Source organism: Corylus avellana, chromosome 5, assembly GCF_965113065.1.
Source record: "Corylus avellana chromosome 5, dhCorAvel1.hap1.2, whole genome shotgun sequence".
Taxonomy (NCBI): Eukaryota; Viridiplantae; Streptophyta; class Magnoliopsida; order Fagales; family Betulaceae; genus Corylus; species Corylus avellana.
This window is the reverse complement of record NC_142494.1, coordinates 1549918-1567386: the sequence shown is the minus strand read 5'-3', so window position 1 is coordinate 1567386 and position 17469 is coordinate 1549918. Positions and strand designations below refer to the sequence as shown.

Genomic DNA, 17469 nt, shown 5'->3' with positions numbered 1-17469 from the left:
TTTTTTAAATTATTGAATATTAGTATTTTTATGTTGTGAACAAAAAAAATATTAGTGATTTTTCGTGCGCGCGCCAAACGCCGAAAAATGTTTTCATTGTAAAATATTTTTCAGTAAAATGACTTCCTTGCAAATATTTTACGACGAAAAATATTTTATGCCGAAACAAACGGAGCCTAAGATTGGTTGTGCGATCAACTGCATCATCATATACGACAACTAATGCTATTGATTCAGAGCTAGCAATTCGAGTTGACGTGTCGGGTTCGGATCAACCTGCCAACTCATTAAGGGTCAGCCCTAACAGGCTAACACACCATTCACTTTTGTTAAACCCTTCCTCTCCCCTCAGCACCCTTCACACTTTTTTTTTTTTTAAAAAAAAAATCAACATCAAAACATTCTCATTATTTTACTTTTATATTACATCATTCACTTTTTATATTAACATCATTTATTATTTATTACTTTTCAAAAATAAAAAATCACTATAAAACAATTTTTTTTACCTTTCAATAAACAAAATTATGTCCCAAGTAAAATTAGGAGAAAAAATTATATCGACGCTCAAGCCAACGTAAAAAAGCAACACTTGGAGCACCACGTGATGGGTCACAAGTCACACCCAACATCAACATGTCACATGTGGGTTAAGCTTTTTGAAATCGCCCATTCACTTTCGGTCTCAGAGAAAAGAGATGGGAAGGAATCGTGAGGGTACTGTTCCTTGCAAAGATGGAGGATGGAATTTGGTGAAGATTGGATGCTTTAAAGTCAAACGGCTATCGTTTCGAAAAATTAGAGATACAAAGTAAACTTTCATTAATTTCAATGACGTTTGCAATGACGTTACTCATTTGAAGGAGCTAGCAGCCTCTCGTTTACGTGCATATTTGTGTGGTAAATGCTAAACGATATGATGATGAATAGGTAGATTGATAAAATGGGTGATCATTATATATATCAACACATACACACAAAGCAGAAAGATAGATAGAAGCAAATGGATTCAAAGATGGTAAAAGTTGATAAGGCTCATGCAGTTTGTATTCCATGCCCAAGTCAAAGCCACATAAAGGCATTGCTTCAATTTGCAAAGCTTCTCCACAGCAAAGGTTTTCACATAACCTTTGTCAACACAGAATTCAACCATCGACGTTTTCTGAAATCTAGAGGCCCCAAGTCCTTAGATGGCTTGCCTGACTTCCAATTCAAAACAATTCCAGACAGCCTTCCTCCATTGAATCCCAATGCTACCCAAGACGCTGATACTCTTTGTGAATCCATTATGGAAAACTTCTTGGCTCCATTTTCAAGCATCCTCCTCAAACTCAACACTGCAATTAATGCTTCAAACAATAATCCTCCAGTCACTTGCATTATTGCAGATGGTTTCATGCCATTCACCCACATTGCCGTTCGAGAGCTTGGAATCCCCATTGTAATGCTCTTCACCGTCTCTGCTTGCAGCTTAATGGCTTTTATGCAGGTTCCTTCTCTCAGGGAGAAAGGCCTCATACCCCTTAAAGGTATAACACCCTAATGAAATCTTGGATTGTCTCTATTATGATTGTTTACAAGTTTCCAAACTAAAAACATCATTTCTTTTTGCAGATGAGAGTTATCTGACAAATGAGTACCAAGACACAGTACTAGGCTGGATTCCAGGTATGAGAGATATTCGATTGAGAGATCTCCCAACTGTTATTTGTACTACAAATCCAAATAACCCTTCCTTCAAAATGGTCAGTCAAACAGTAGAGATAGCTCCAAAAGCTTCAAGAATCATTGTTCACACATTTGACGCGTTAGAGCAAGAAGTTTTGGATGCTCTCTCCCCAATGTTTCCTTGTGTATATGCCATTGGCCCTCAGCAACTACTACTTAATCACTCACCCAATGACCCTCTAAAATCAACTGGGTATAGTTTGTGGAAAGAAGAAAATGAGTGTCTTAATTGGCTCAACTCTAAGGCACCAAACTCAGTGATTTATGTGAACTTTGGTAGCATAACTGTCATGACACAACAGCAGTTAGTTGAGATTGGTTGGGGACTTGCAAATAGCAAGTTCATGTTTTTATGGATAATTAGGCCTGATTCAGTTGTTGGTGATTCAGCAATTTTGCCACCTGAGTTCGTGGAAGAAATTAAAGGAAGAGGACTAATATCTAGTTGGTGCCCTCAAGAGGAAGTGCTTAACCACTCCTCCATTGGAGGGTTCTTAACTCACTGCGGGTGGAATTCAATTATTGAAAGCATTTGTGCAGGAGTGCCTATGATTTGTTGTCCATTCTATGGGGATCAGCCAACAAATTGCAAGTATGCTTGCAATGAATGGGGCATTGGCATGGAGATTGATAATGGTGCCAAGAGAGGGGAAGTGCAGAAGATTGTGAAAGAGTTGATGGAGGGCAACAAGGGTAAGAAAATGAAGAAAAAGGTCATGGAGTTAAAAAAATTAGCCGAAGAGGCCAATGGTCCACATGGGTCTTCATCCATCAACTTAGACAAGTTGGTGAATGATGTTCTTTTGTCAAAAGGATAGATGTTTTAGAAGCAAGTGATAATAATGAAAAAAAGGTATCATCATTTAAAAAATTGAGTATTCTACTCTTCATCCATTTGATTGGTGCCCAAGGGTTTGACTTTCTATTGTGTTAATGGGACAAAATCCAGCTAAATTTAGTATGAAAATAAATGACATCATTTACCAAATCTAATAATTCCATATAAAAAAAAAAACCATTGGAAAGGGCTTCTATACATCTTGCCTATTCCTTGGATACATGCATAATTTTTTTATTTTTTAGAAGAAGTTACTTCAACTTAATTTAGAAGAAATTCTGCATTGCATTGAAATTATATTTTCTTTTTTAAAAAACTGTGATGGCTCTATTCTAAAAGTAACATTATTTTGAGCTTGGAAGGGAATTTACTTGTAAAATTTTTAATGCCTGACATATGGGAAAGCTTATCATTCTTGAGATGAGAAAGCTAGGTAGTTGGGCCCAAACTGCATGCCTTGACGGTGAACCAACAAAGCAACAATTTAGATAACAATGGGAGACGTGGTACAGAGGATAACTACCATGTCACTTCATCTTAAATGTCACATTGTCCTTACAAGGAATCAAGCAACGCTCTTACCTTGGAGTGAACACGTAGTGCCACACAACATTTGATAATAGTCAGAGTTTGATAGAAAACGAAGGAACTCAATGCCATTACCCTGTAAAGACCGTACCCTAGTAATGAGCGACACTTGACAAAGAACATACTTCACTAGAGGACACAAATTTGACGCCATGCTTGACCAGGATTGCACCCAATCAGAAGACGATAGTTTGCCGAGACCATAGGAGGGAAAACACTTTGCATAAAAAAGGGTAAGCAACCATTTCTGATACATAGACTTTCTTTCTTTTTTTAGTTGTGCAATATTCTTTCAAAATAATTAAAATAATAAAAAATAATTTTGGTGAAGCTGCTGATAGAAGGGGTTGTACTTGTATTCAAAGATTTGAGGATAGAATTTAGTGAAGATTGGATGCTTTAGCCGACCCATTAGTTTATATTTTTATTATTGTCGCTTCCAAAAGGTAGAGATATTAACAACAACAAATAGACGTTCGTTTGCTATGACGTTGATTATATAATTACGCTTACACATCTTAGCCAGAAAATATCAAAGCCAGAGAAAAAGAATTTCTCCTTCCATCAGAAAAAAACAAAACTAAAAAAAGAAGTGGGGCTCGTTATTTGAGGGAAAAAGTTTTTCATTTGAGAAATATCTTTCAATTTGGCTTATTATATAAACTGACATGGGTATAAAATGCCTGCAATATATTCTTAGAAAAATGAATGTGATAATTATATATTTTATTAAATAATGTGGTCTGACGCCAAGGAGATAAAAGATATTCATTATATATATATATATATATATATATATATACAGAGCAGGAAGATAGAAGGAAATGGATTCCAATATGGTAAAAGCTGATAAGGCTCATGCGGTTTGTATTCCATGCCCAGTTCAAAGCCACATAAAGGCAATGCTCAAATTTGCAAACCTTCTCCATGGCAAAGGTTTTCACATAACCTTTGTCAATACTGAGTTCAACCACAAACGTTTTCTGAAATCTGGAGGTCTCAACTCCTTAGATGGGTTGCCTGACTTCCAATTCGAAACCATTCCAGACAGCCTTCCTCCTTCGGATTCCAATGCTACCCAAGACATTGATGCTCTTTGCAAATCTATTATGGAAAACTTCTTGGCTCCATTTTCAAACATCCTCCTCAAACTCAACACTACAATCGCTTCAAACAATCCTCCAGTCACTTGCATTATTGCAGATGGTTTCATGGCATTCACTCACACTGCTGCTCGAGAGCTTGGAATCCCTCTTGTAATGCTCTTCACCATCTCTGCTTGCAGCTTAATGGGTTTTATGCAGTTTCCTTTTCTCAGGGACAAAGGCCTCACACCCCTTAAAGGTATATTGAAATATTCTTGGATTATCTCTAGTATTATGATTGATTACAAGTTTCTAAACTAAAAACATCCTTTCTTTTTGCAGATGAGAGTTATTTGACAAATGGGTACCTAGACACAGTTTTAGACTGGGTTCCAGGTATGAGAGAAATCCGATTGAGAGATCTCCCAACTTCTATTCGTACTACAGATCCAAATGATGCTTTCTTCAAAATGGCTGCTGATGCAGTAGAGAGAGCTCCTAAAGCTTCAGGAGTCGTTGTTCACACATTTGATGCATTAGAGCAGGAAGTTTTGGATGCTCTCTCCCCCATGTTTCCTTGTGTATATGCCATTGGCCCTCAACAACTACTACTCAATCACTCATCCAATGACTCTCTGAAATCAATTGGGTATAGTTTATGGAAAGAAGAAACTGAGTGCCTCGATTGGCTTAGCTCTAAGGCACCCAACTCAGTGATTTATGTGAATTTTGGCAGCATTGCTGTCATTACACCACAACAACTAGCTGAGTTTGGTTGGGGACTTGCAAATAGCAAGCTCATTTTTTTATGGATAATTAGGCCTGATTTAGTTGTTGGTGATTCTTTGATTTTGCTGCCTGAGTTTGTGGAAGAAACTAAAGGAAGAGGACTAATATCTAGTTGGTGCCCTCAAGAGGAAGTGTTGAACCACTCCTCCATTGGAGGGTTCTTAACTCATTGTGGGTGGAATTCAATTACTGAAAGTGTTAGTGCAGGAGTGCCCATGCTTTGTTGGCCCTTCTTTGGGGATCAACAAACAAACTGCAAGTATGTTTGCAATGAATGGGGCATTGGCATGGAGATTTGTAATGGTGCCAAGAGTGGGGAAGTAGAAAAGATTGTGAGGGAGTTCATGGATGAAAAGAAGAATAAGAAAATGAAGAAAAAGGTCATGGAGTGGAAAAAATTGGCAGAAGAGGCAACTGGTCCACATGGGTCTTCATCCATCAACTTAGACAAGTTGGTGAATGAAGTGCTTTTATTAAATTTATAGATGGCTCAAAGAAAGTGATAATAATAAAAAGAACTACCAATACCATCATTGAAAATTTTGGGTATACTCTGCATCTGTTTGATTGCTGCCTATTGGGAGAAAATCCAGCCAAATTTAATATGAACATAAATGACATCATTTACCAACTCTAGTAATTCCATATTAAAAAGCCATTAAGACACTTGAAAGGGCCTCTACATCTTGCCTAATGCCCATTCCTTGGATAATTAGATTCATGCATAATCTTTATAGGTATTCTAATAATGTTTACTTCATTTAAATTATATTATCTTTTTTGAAAACCTTGTTGGGACTATTCTAAAAGAAACTTCATTTTGAGCTTGGAAGGGAACTAACTCCTAAAATTTTAAAAGAAATGTTTTTTATTTTTTATCTTTTTCTCACCTCTTATCCATCTCACATTACATTTCATGGTCAATTTGGGAAAGAGACAAGTAAGAGATAAATGTGTAAAAGCTCTGAAATTTTAATATTTAACATATGGGAAAGCATATCATTCTTCCAATCTTCTTTCTTTTTTGTAAGCACTCTTTGATATTTGTAGATTTTCTCCTCAAACTTGATCACTCTATTAAACTAACATGTATAGTACTATAAAAAAGATCTAAAAAGTATATAGAGCATGTAAAAATCACATGCATTTTGAATACATGTCAGTTTAGTAGTTCAAGTTTGAAAAAATTTCTCTAATTCGGAGGAAAAGGCTCCATCTGATAAAAATTTTATTTTATATTTTTTGTTTTCTCTTCTTAAAACAAAAACTTTAACAAACACACAAACATATAACATCTCTAAATTCACAAAAATCATTTTCACAACACTTTTTCAAACAAATTAACAACTAGAGCATCCTTAATTCCTTTAATGAATAAACAATCAGACGATACAAGCTTTCAAAACGTCAAAAGGCCATTCTAATCCAAAGATCAACTGATTAAATTCGTATAATCATTAACAATAGAATTTCAAAGAAAGGAAATTATTAAGAGAAATGTTTGGTTTTCATCTTTTGCTCATCTTCATACAATAGATGAGCAAATCCACCATTAAATATATATGAGGAACCCACACAAAATCAATGATAAATTAATTTGTACAAAAAGATGGTCAAGAGATTAGTAATCTCAATTATTAATACCAAATTCAAGCTCTTGTCAATTTTGGTCCATATTGTATCTTTGTCTTGTGGCAACTCACAATAACACCAACAAAGACACTACAATATTTTTAAAATCCTACCATGGAATTCAAGTTGGGTAATAATTGTCTATTAATAGCATGCCAAAATTAGCTCAATCATCTCTCTTATAAATATCCACGAGATCATTCTTTTAACCCTAGCTTTTGGCTCAAGGGTTCATGGAGAATAATGGAGAAGCTTGTACAATTTGCAATTATGGTGATGATTGTGCTCCTTTTCATCATGTTCATTATTGTTCAAAGCTGCTCCAACTACCGAGGCATACAAACTTGAGATGCTTCATTGCCACTGTGACAAGATTCCTTTGTGCTGCATGAAAGGTGTAAACAATTGAAGTTTGGCTTGTTTCTTTGTTATTAATATTATGTTTGAGTGCCAAGGGTTTACATATTAGGGGAAGGCCTGTTACCTCTCATTGGAACAATATAAAAATAAGTGTTCATTTTGTCTATATTTTTAGAGGGTTCTGATTTAAGGTCCATTTGGTTTTGTAGTTTTGAAACGTAGGAGTTAAAAATTAGTGATTTCAAAACCTACGATTTGAAAACGCGGGATTTGAAGAATTCCACTGTTAAAATAACTCAAAAGACTAGAGAGTTATAATTTAGAATAATGCTATATACTACAATGTTACCACATAGTTTTCGCACAATACTGATGTGACGGTTCCAATCAACTACTGAATTTTTTATTTTAATAAAAACTTATTCAAAAGTTGGTTAAGATTGGCATGCCAACATTGTAGGATACGCTTCAATTTATAGTATGCAGTGTAACATTTGTCAATATCAATCACAATTTGCCATTCCAAAGTGCTGCTCTAAGAAAGCAACTAATCACCATGAGTCTTCTTCTTCGTTGGAATTCCCAATGGCTCAGAAACCTTCGGATAGTTTGGGAGCTTTTCAAATTAGTAAAGGAGAAGAAGGCCAATTTTTTGTTTCTTATAAAACAAAAAGCAATTAGCAAAAAATGCAGTGATTAAGGGTGAAAATTGGGTTTGCTGGAATGCAGAAGGAAATGTTGAGAAATGCATTGGAAGATTCTCAGTTATGTGAGTTGGGATATAAAGGATCAAAGTTCACATAGAGAGCAATAAAAGTAGAGAAAATTTTACGAAAGAACAATGGCAAATAAAATGGTGTGAGCAATAAAAGAAGATTCTCAGTTATTTGACTTAAAAATCTCTCAGCCAATCAGGCCTTTGGTGAGAGACCAAAATCCTCCTCCCACCATGTTTGCAGGGTTTTTTTTTTTTTTTTAATTGTTGGCCACAGTATTTGCCTTTGTCATATAAATATTTAAGTGGGGTTTTTTTTTTTTTTTTAATGATTTTAAATTGGGAAATGTTAGGTGTTCTCTTGTACATGTGTTCTCGTCGTCATATTATATTTTCTAGGAGAATGTTAGGGGTTCTCCTAGTCCTAAGTAGATATTATTTAAAAAATAAATAAATAAAATAAAAACTGGCTCTTATTTCTCTCATCCGAATTTTAGAAAATAATATCCACTTAAGAGTTAGGATAAACATTTCCATATTTTCTAAAAACCAGGTAAGAGAAATAAGTGTCAATTTCTTTTTTGCTTTTTTAAAAAATAATATTCACCTAAGATCAATAGAACACCTAACATTCTCCTTTAAATTATAGTGGTAAAAGGTTTTTCGTACAAACCAAACAATGGGGAAAAAAAAATATATATGTTTTCAATACTATTTTTAGAGTCTCTACCAAACAATGAAAAATTAATGATTTATTTTTTAAAATTATTTTCTCTCATAAACCAATTTACGTCAGAACAAACATAGCCTAACATAAAAATTAGAACTAGTAACTTTTGACGCAACTCGCGGATTTAACACGAAATTAATGGGTTAGAGACTTAGAGTTGAAGAATCTTACCAGTTTAATTAAACGGGTTATGTTAGAGTTATCCTATATTGTAACACCCGATCCTATATAGGAAAGATGATAAATAGCTCACATAAAGTAGATGGTTTATAAAAATAGTAATAAATGCTAGTCTCTCATTGCCTAATTACTATGTGAAATTAAACTTTATAAAAAAATTGGCGGGTCAAGTTTTAGGGTTTTGCCCATTAAATTAAATTGGTTGGGTTATGTTCGACTTTTCTAGACCTATATTCAGGCCTCAAAATAATTAAACCCAACATGAGAACACGAATCGAAAACCTTTAGGCCACGTTTGGTTTGCGGAATATACCCTTTGATTAGACGAGCTAACATTAGGTATAGCTTGTCCTTTGTTTGGTAACACTCTTTTCCTGGGAATAGTTTATTCTCATAGGACTACTAATCTCATACACACAGATTAGCTAGCTAAGCTACTAAAAAACGAGTGATTTAGCTAATTTTTTATTGTGGGATTAAAATTATTGTGTAAATTGCCACAAAACCCCCTACTCTTCTCACACCCACGATCTGTCTTCTCTGCACAAGGTATCTCTCTCCCCCTCTCTTCTCTTCAATCTCTTTTCTCTGTTTCTTGAATATTTCGTTCTATCTGATTCTTTATATTTCTTTCTCTATCTTACTGTTTCTCGTCTCTACATCTCTATATTTCATTCTCTCTCTCTCTCTCTCTCTCTCTCTTTTCTCGGATTCTTTTAGTATAGTTTTTCTGCAAGTACAAACGGATTTTTTTTTTCTCTGTACCGTTCTCAGTTTTTTTTTTATTATTTTATTTTTTATTTTTTTATTTTATTATGCTTTTTATTTCTTTTGATTTTTTGTACCGTTTCTACATAGTTTATATGTACCAATATGTTTTTTGATTCTGATTCACTATACCAATATGGGTCCGTCTATATGTTTTTTTTTTTTTTTTTTTCTCTGATTCATTAAATTATAAAACTAAAACGGAATTTTTATTTTTTTTGATTTATAAAACTAAAACTGAATTATAATATATTATGTTTCTTGGATTTTTGTTTTCGATTTTTTTTTATTTTCCATCTACATGTTTGATTCTATGTTTCTGCATAGTTTAAACTAAAACGGATTTTTTTTTTTTTCTCTGATTCACTGGTTCTCTCTTCTCTGATCCATGAATAAAATTATGTTTCCAAAAAAAAAAAGTCCTTAATAATATAAATTGTATTTGTATTATAGTGGTATTTTAAGAAATTTGATCACAATATAATTTCATTCACCAACATATTGCATTGTACCAAACTAAAGAATATGACTAGCTAGTCTATTACAGCGTTATAACCAAACAAATAAATAGGAATAGTTAATCTATTGCACACTCTTCTATTCCTAGTAATAGCTAATAATTTTTCAATATACTAGACAATTCGCAAATCAAACGAGGCCTTCATGAAATAAAAACCCATTTGATTTGTAGATGGACTTTCCTGGCTCATCCAGAACCCATCCATGGGCCATTAACCTCCAGATGGACAGGCTTCGTAGGGGACAACATTAATGTAAGCCCATGTTTCATTAGGGCTCGGCCCGGCCTAAATCGCGTCCGACTTGAGTACAAAAACAGCTTTCGTGAAGGACTCGTGCTTTCGGTCATTGAGCTTGATTTCCATCTAGTTTTGAGCGAAACTCTTGGTAAAAAGGTACTCCCTATGTCTTCCCTAATCTTTATTCGTTTTTTGATTTCTATAAAATTTTCTAATCTTGAATTCTAGGGTTAGATAAGTCGGAATTTATCTGATTTTGGTTTTGCTCGGTACTACTCAGACCCTAATTTGGTAAATTTCTTGTAGATTTTGGTATTTTTTTGAACTAGTTCTTAGGGGTTTTATTCAATTTTTTCCTGTTTTCTTTACGCATAAATTTTTAGTGGGTATTTCTCATTTTGGTGATTGTAAAAAATCAACCCCAAGCCTAAAATCGATTCACAGTTTTACTACCAACCGGTCCTGATGGGGCTCGATGCGGTTCAGTATCCAACCATGGTTCCGTCGGTTTCTAGGAAAAAGGGGTCACCAATAACCGTCGGTAACAACTGAACACCGACTCGTGGGGGTGATGATTTTTGTTAAAATTTTAGGGTTCTCTCTTTTTCTTTTTCTTTTTCTTTTTTCTTGGTTTTGAAATTTTGTACTGATGTGATCGAAGGTCTTGTTTTGTTGTAGTTTACGATGATTTTGATTGATGCGGCTTGGTTGTCTGATTTGTAAGTTTAAATTTTGGGCTAAAAGATCTAGGGTTATTATCAATTAGGATTACTGTTGTTTTTCGATGTGATTAGTGTTGATTTTTAATTGACTTATGATAATTTTTGCTTGATGCATGTGGGTTTTGGGATTTCTGGGGTTTTAAATTTTATTATAATATTCTTGTTCTCAGATTTTCAGGCTTCTTATGAATAAAACACACCCAAAAAAAAAAATGTTTCGAGTAACTTTGGTGATCAAAATTGTGGTTTTCTTTAGCCAAGTTTGAACTGTATTATTCAGTGATTGTCTTTTTTGATGGAATTATAGTTTCTTTTTGTACCTTGAATTAATTTGAAATTTTTCATAGACCAATATATTTGTTTCAAGTTTGGTGTAATCGAAAGAAAGCTGGACTCTATGTCTACATCACATTTTTTACTAACACACCCAAAAAAAAAAATGTTTCGAGTAACTTTGGTGATCAAAATTGTGGTTTTCTTTAGCCAAGTTTGAACTGTATTATTCAGTGATTGTCTTTTTTGATGGAATTATAGTTTCTTTTTGTACCTTGAATTAATTTGAAATTTTTCATAGACCAATATATTTGTTTCAAGTTTGGTGTAATCGAAAGAAAGCTGGACTCTATGTCTACATCACATTTTTTACTTTTATTTTCTATTTCTCCCCCTTCAGAAGTGATTGTATTGGGTGGGCTCTGTTTTTTCAACTGTAAGTTCAAATTATTCATAGGCCTATATGATACTGTGCTTGCAAATTATTATCACTCTGAGCTTTTTTTATTTTTTATTTATTTTTTATCTTTTTCATATGGTTCTTTTAGCTGAAGTTACTACTGAGTTTGTTTATCTGGGTTTATGCTAATATATGAACTTTTCTTTTTTAATATACGTATGTGTTAAATTTGCATTAATCATGACCCTATGTTATCTAGTATGTTTAGTGAGTTCGGATATTAATTATGCTCTGGGTGCAGCAACAGAATAAGCAGCCATGCCGAAGAACAAGGGAAAGGGAGGAAAGAATAGGAAGAGGGGAAAGAATGAAGCAGATGATGAAAAGCGTGAACTTGTGTTTAAGGAAGATGGGCAGGAGTATGCCCAAGTGCTTCGCATGCTGGGCAATGGCCGGTGTGAAGCAATGTGCATTGATGGCACCAAGCGTCTTTGCCATATCCGAGGGAAGATGCACAAGAAGGTCTGGATTGCAGCCGGTGATATCATCCTTGTTGGACTTCGTGACTACCAGGATGACAAGGCTGATGTGATCCTCAAGTACATGCCAGATGAAGCCAGGCTCCTGAAGGCATATGGTGAGCTTCCCGAGAGCACACGTCTCAATGAAGGAATCCTTGATGATGAAGAGGATGGTGGTGCTGATGACTATATTGAGTTTGAGGATGAAGATATTGATAAGATTTAGGCTTTGGAATCAATTCTGTATGGATTTTATCCTTAGCTTTTATAAGATTTGTGTTTAATGACACTATTTTATGTCAAAACTCATAAGCGCAGTTTGCAAGTTCAGATTTTCAGGTGGTGAATTGGTTTGTGTTCCATGTAACACCTGCTGTTACTAATGAATGGCTATTATGTTTGTTGTGTTGGTGCTCTTTCAGTTGAGTTCATTTGCTCTAGTTCTGCTCTATAAAGGCGGGTTTAGATGGACTGATATTTAGTTCATTCTTCCTTCTGGTGGTTTTGGTAAGATGCAGGATCCTCTGTTTCTTCACTAGAATTAACTCTTTAGCTAACTCAAAAATTATTGGCATGCTTCTTGTTGATTCAATATGATGCTTCAGCTTATTAGATAAGATTATGAGTTTAAAGTCGTGACATTTACAAAGGGAATTCAAAGACTATTAGAATCCGCATGATAGAATACATCCTAGATGGTAATAACAAACACATGATCTTGATAGAGTTTAGAGACCATTTTGGGCACCCCAGTGCTCGGGACATTGGGAGACTCTTAAGACGGAGAGTTCTTGCATTTGATTTCCCTTTTGCTGCCTGGTTGATTTTGCTTGTTCCTTAAATCGTTTTCTGTCTCCTTTGAACCAATCCTCTGGTTGACCTGTAGCATTATATAAGATTAGAAGATATTCCAGTTGGGGAAAAGGTGTCGATGAACTGTAAGAAGAAAGAAGAAATATGGATCGTCTCATATTCAACAAACCAGCCACTAGCAACTAGGTTTGATTATTGTTCTATCTAGCACTAGAGGGAGTTAGGGCTGATCATTTTTAACATGATTCCCTAATTAGACACGAATTCAACCCGAAATTAGTGGTTTAGGGTTGAAAAGTCTGATTTGTTTAATTAAGTAAGTTCGGTTAAGACTTATATAGTCTTATACGTATGTTTTGACACGATTTAAACCTGGCACGCGACATTTAGGTAGATATTTTTTGAAACAACTTGTAAATCTAACATGATCTCAATATGAAATTAGCAAGTTAGGGTCGAAGGGTCTAATCCGTTTAATTAAATAAGTTAAGTCAAAATTAACCTATATAATATTATAATTATGCTTCTAACACAATCTGATGCGAATAAGAGGCGGTGTTGACAGACATATGTCCTATTATTACTATAGCTCAAAGAGGAAGGTTCTAGTGTTCTACCTTGGCATACTCTTTTGTGCATTGGTAGCTCGGCACAGTTTTCCGCCTAGACACGCTTCTGGTAGCCTTAAGCCTGCTTTTGGTAGGCTTCAATACGTCTTCCTTTTTTGGCTCAGTTGCACTAAAGCTGTCAAATTGGACGGACACCTCATTTGATCCGCAACTTTCTTTTTCTTCTCCTACTGCATCGAAAAATCCTTTCCTGAACATGAAATTTTGACTGCTGTCAATTGGCTCAAGTTTCATCTGTATCTGGTTCTCGACTGAGGAGCTTTCTGGAAGGCGGGTTGCCATCCACCGTTCTAGCCAGCTCCAACCCATGTTGGGCTCTGTGTCATTGGCTTTGCTTTGTTTTCTCTTTGAACAGATTCGCAGCTGTAAACAGATGGGATGAAGTGTATATATATCAGCACTACAACAGCAAGTCCACTTTAAAAAGACTACTCTTTCAAATGTACCTGTTGTGAGAAAGCATAAGCTAGCGCTCTCTCACGCCTGGTTGTTGCTTCCAGTCTGTTCTGAATCCTCTTTCTTGATATGTTGCTACTCACTGTGCTATCATCCCAGTCTTCCTGTAAATTTCATATAAATAGTGTATATGCTGAGAGCTAGGTTCTAATCTTACCAAGCAAAAAAGTAGAAATGTTGAACTGAGAACTAGTTGTTCGAAGTTTTTTAGTGTTTCTAACTGTAAATCCTAATTTTACAAGTCACCAATTGTTCTCAAAGTTTAGTCATTTCAGTACTCATGCATTCTTCCTATTACAGTTTAAAATGATGGGTGAATTGTGGAGTCAAGATTTCACTACCTATTTCAAAAGGTTAAGCTGATAAGGAGTGAATTTAATCATGTAATTAATTTAAATCTGATTGAAGTTGTACTACTTATTGTAAAACCATCTAGTTCTAAGAACCAAACCAGAAGTTAGCAATTGCTTTTTGTTCTACCTTTAGCCTCAGAACTTGAGTTCTGGCTTTCTGTAGCATTTGGTGATGAAGAGCCACTCTTTCTTCTTGAACTGAGAAAACTTCTGCAGAATTTCCTGTTTGAACTTCAACTGATGTGCCCACAGATTCCCTACTTGAACTTTCTGTTCCTACAACAAGCACCTCGTTACCCTTCTTCAGTTTTCTTCCTTCAACTTCATGCCTGGCCTGAAATTCGAACAATCCAATCACTATTAAGGAATTTTGAATTTTAAATTTCCTCTGCATGTAAATTTATTTTTCCATCATCTATTTTGTTCATATCAAAAGAAAAAATGCAAGAAACCATATAAATATTGAGGGAATTAAATTTTTTGAATAATGTAAATTGATGTATTTTTAGCACTATAAACTGACCAGAAAGCCTCTAAATGCTGACTGGATGATGATTGCAGCATTTTCTTCACTCAATGATTTAGGGGTTGAACCCTGCGTTTCCTCCATTATATCTTCCTTGGTTTCTTCATTTTGGATGTCTACTTTGTCTGTCAAGTCCTCTAGCATGGGCTGTGTAACAGTGGCTTCAGAGCTTTTAACTGAGGCTGAATCCTCCTCTGCAAGAACTGAGTTGAATTCATCGCCACAGAGGTATGCCCTAACAGAGCCCCATTTTTTCCTTTCCACCACATTGCTTCTTACCTAATAGAATGTGCAAAAAACAAAATAGGTAAACCAGACTGAGCTATGAAGAAGAAAAAGAAAACTTGAGAAGCAAGAATAAGAAAAAAAACCCATTTCTTTAACTAGAATTTCAAACCATGAAAGCTTCAAGAAAACTGTAAAACTACAGTACTAGAGACTAACGTTGCTCTCCTGAGTCCCAACAGACCGGTTTCTTGAGAAGACACTCCTCACCAACTCTCCAGTGATGCCCATCTCAACTGAGAAACTCAAGAAGAATTCTCAAATAGATATATGGAAAACCATCAAAAACTGCTGGAGGTTCCCTAAATTATATATGATGCCAAAGAAAAGTAGGAAAGTGCAAGTGACAGTCTCATTCAGTTGCTGATGATCACTAGGCTTCAGCGGATAATACTTGATAAAGATAAAGAAAACAGCAAACACATGTTAATTAGAGGGGGAAAAAAACATGTTAGATAGAGTTAAATAAGAAGATCTACAGGGTTTGCAGAGCTTTAGAGCTGGAATTAGACCTTTAATTTACAAATATAATGCCAGCTGAAAAGTAAAGTTTAGAATAGAAAGCACTAAATTGAGAGTACATGTTTTCATTGCTTTTGCGTACACTTTTTGCACATGGCTTGCAGCAGATTGGCCTCATAAAGTTTGCTTGCTATTGGGTTTATGCCTATTCCTTTCTGCTTACTGCATCTGCCCTTAAATGGATCTTTTTGAGTTTCTACAGTATAGTCTGTCGAACCTAAAAAAAACATGTCATTAACTTTAAGGACTGTTTAGGAAGCCAAAAATCTGATCAGGGACTGTTTAGCATGATATTTTGTCGAAATGGTTTAAGCACAGGATCCCGATCCCCTGGAATTCCCCGGAACGAGAGAGGGGATGCAGGGCCTCGAGTGTCGCACAGCTCGAGATGCGGGGCGCACTCTAGGCCCCACCCCTCTCTCTCATTTCCTACCCAAATTCTCTCATTTCCTTAAGCATGTGCCAAAATCTTGTCTCTGACCTCTGATAAACTTACAAGGTGGCAATTATGCCCTTAAACTAAGGGTCAAATGTCTAATCAGCTACCATTTGTTATTGTCCTGAATTGGTAACATTAAGGGTTTTTTGCAAAGATTATGATCAATTTCATAAATTCTTTTGCTACTAGGATGGTGATCAATGATGATGACATGCTGCTACGTTGCACTCTAGGACCATTTGAACTTTCAATGTCAGGAAACGGGTGTCTGCTTGATAAGGCCTCATGAAGAAGAGTGGAGTCCAGAAATTGATATTAAGGTACAAGAAACTCATAAAGGCATAGTAGGTTGGTACCTGCCACTGATACATCCTGCATGTGAAGGCCATTATCAGTTCAATTGGGTGGTCCTAATCACTCAACTTCATCATTTTTATTCGACTGAAAAAGCTTCCTGGTACCAATATATATATATATATATATATATATATATATATGCATGCCCTGTGCCTAAACTCGTTTGTTTTTCTTTGGGGTGACATTGCACGATAAAAATAAAGGGCGGCATGTGCTATACACTAAAGAAGGTTCTATGGATAGAATGACGGTTAGTCTAACGGCACACTCCGCAGGAAAAACATTAGTTATATTTGTACTATCACTTTCTAAATGATTAGTCAAGTTGCAATTGAAACTCATAATAAACACTTAAAAAGCACAATCTCACATAGTAGAGAATCAATGTGGGACTCAATGAGGCACGTCACCAATTGGTGACGTGTAACTGTTTACATGTCACCAACTGGTAACGTGTAAAAAAGTAACATGTCACCAAAAAAAAAAAAAATTTATTTGATTTTTTTTTTCATTTTTCAAAATAATTTTTAATTTTTTTTAAAAAATTTGTGGCGTGCTAATATCTAACACATCATTATTTAGTGACGTGTCAAAGTTTACACATCACCAATTGGTGACGTGTAGACACGTCACTAAATCCCTTCTTCTTTTTTTTTTTGTAGGGCTCATGAGCTCTGTTGTGAGTGCATATGTGAGGGTTGTGTCTCATACAAAACAAATTTGAAGAAAGTGAGTAAATTGACCTAGGTGTTTTTGGGTTAGGGTGATGTCCAAATATATATGTTAATTTACCATTGATGGAGTTCCTAGGTGATTCTCCTCCTAACAATTGATATAAGAGTTATGGTACAATTGCGGCTTGAATGAGTGTTTTGGTCTTTTTAACGCATTTGGTTTAGCTATAGTAAAAAGTGCTCTCGAAGAAAAGTTGCGTTTGGTGGCTCACAATTCGTACAACTCTTTTACGCATTAGCACTTTTGAATTTGTAAAATAACTCACAT

At 35.2% G+C, this 17469-nt stretch overlaps 4 protein-coding genes across 6 annotated transcripts; 3 read left to right on the top strand and 1 right to left on the bottom strand.

The window, feature by feature from the left end:
* Positions 1–997: 997 nt before the first annotated feature.
* On the top strand, positions 998–2546 carry LOC132180266 (7-deoxyloganetin glucosyltransferase-like). Of its 2 annotated transcripts, none has more exons than XM_059593018.2 (2): positions 998–1529; positions 1615–2546. In XM_059593018.2, exons 1-2 carry the CDS (start codon positions 1004–1006, stop codon positions 2544–2546), a joined length of 1458 nt encoding a protein of 485 aa, XP_059449001.2. In that variant the 5' UTR covers positions 998–1003. The 2 variants fall into 2 exon arrangements, with proteins under 2 accessions (XP_059449001.2, XP_088372657.1); XM_088516531.1 differs by having other exon boundaries at positions 1004–1529; positions 1693–2546.
* A 1432-nt stretch (positions 2547–3978) lies between these two features.
* LOC132180711 (7-deoxyloganetin glucosyltransferase-like) lies at positions 3979–5513 on the top strand. The gene is made up of 2 exons (XM_059593618.2): positions 3979–4498; positions 4582–5513. The coding sequence occupies exons 1-2, from the start codon at positions 3979–3981 to the stop codon at positions 5511–5513; spliced, it is 1452 nt and encodes a 483-aa protein (XP_059449601.2).
* Positions 5514–10222: 4709 nt separating this feature from the next.
* On the top strand, positions 10223–12503 carry LOC132180845 (eukaryotic translation initiation factor 1A). 2 transcript variants are annotated; one of them, XM_059593819.1, is made up of 2 exons: positions 10223–10327; positions 11868–12503. In XM_059593819.1, the coding sequence occupies exon 2, from the start codon at positions 11885–11887 to the stop codon at positions 12311–12313; it is 429 nt and encodes a 142-aa protein (XP_059449802.1). In that variant the 5' UTR covers positions 10223–10327; positions 11868–11884; the 3' UTR covers positions 12314–12503. The 2 variants fall into 2 exon arrangements, with proteins under 2 accessions (XP_059449802.1, XP_059449803.1); XM_059593820.2 differs by having other exon boundaries at positions 10229–10327; positions 11874–12503.
* A 171-nt stretch (positions 12504–12674) lies between these two features.
* On the bottom strand, positions 12675–15637 carry IQD33 (IQ-domain 33). Its single transcript, XM_059593818.2, has 6 exons — positions 15309–15637; positions 14862–15143; positions 14466–14672; positions 13976–14089; positions 13518–13892; positions 12675–12967 (listed from the first exon to the last, which is right to left on the bottom strand). The coding sequence occupies exons 1-6, from the start codon at positions 15378–15380 to the stop codon at positions 12863–12865; spliced, it is 1155 nt and encodes a 384-aa protein (XP_059449801.2). The 5' UTR covers positions 15381–15637; the 3' UTR covers positions 12675–12862.
* Positions 15638–17469: the final 1832 nt, after the last annotated feature.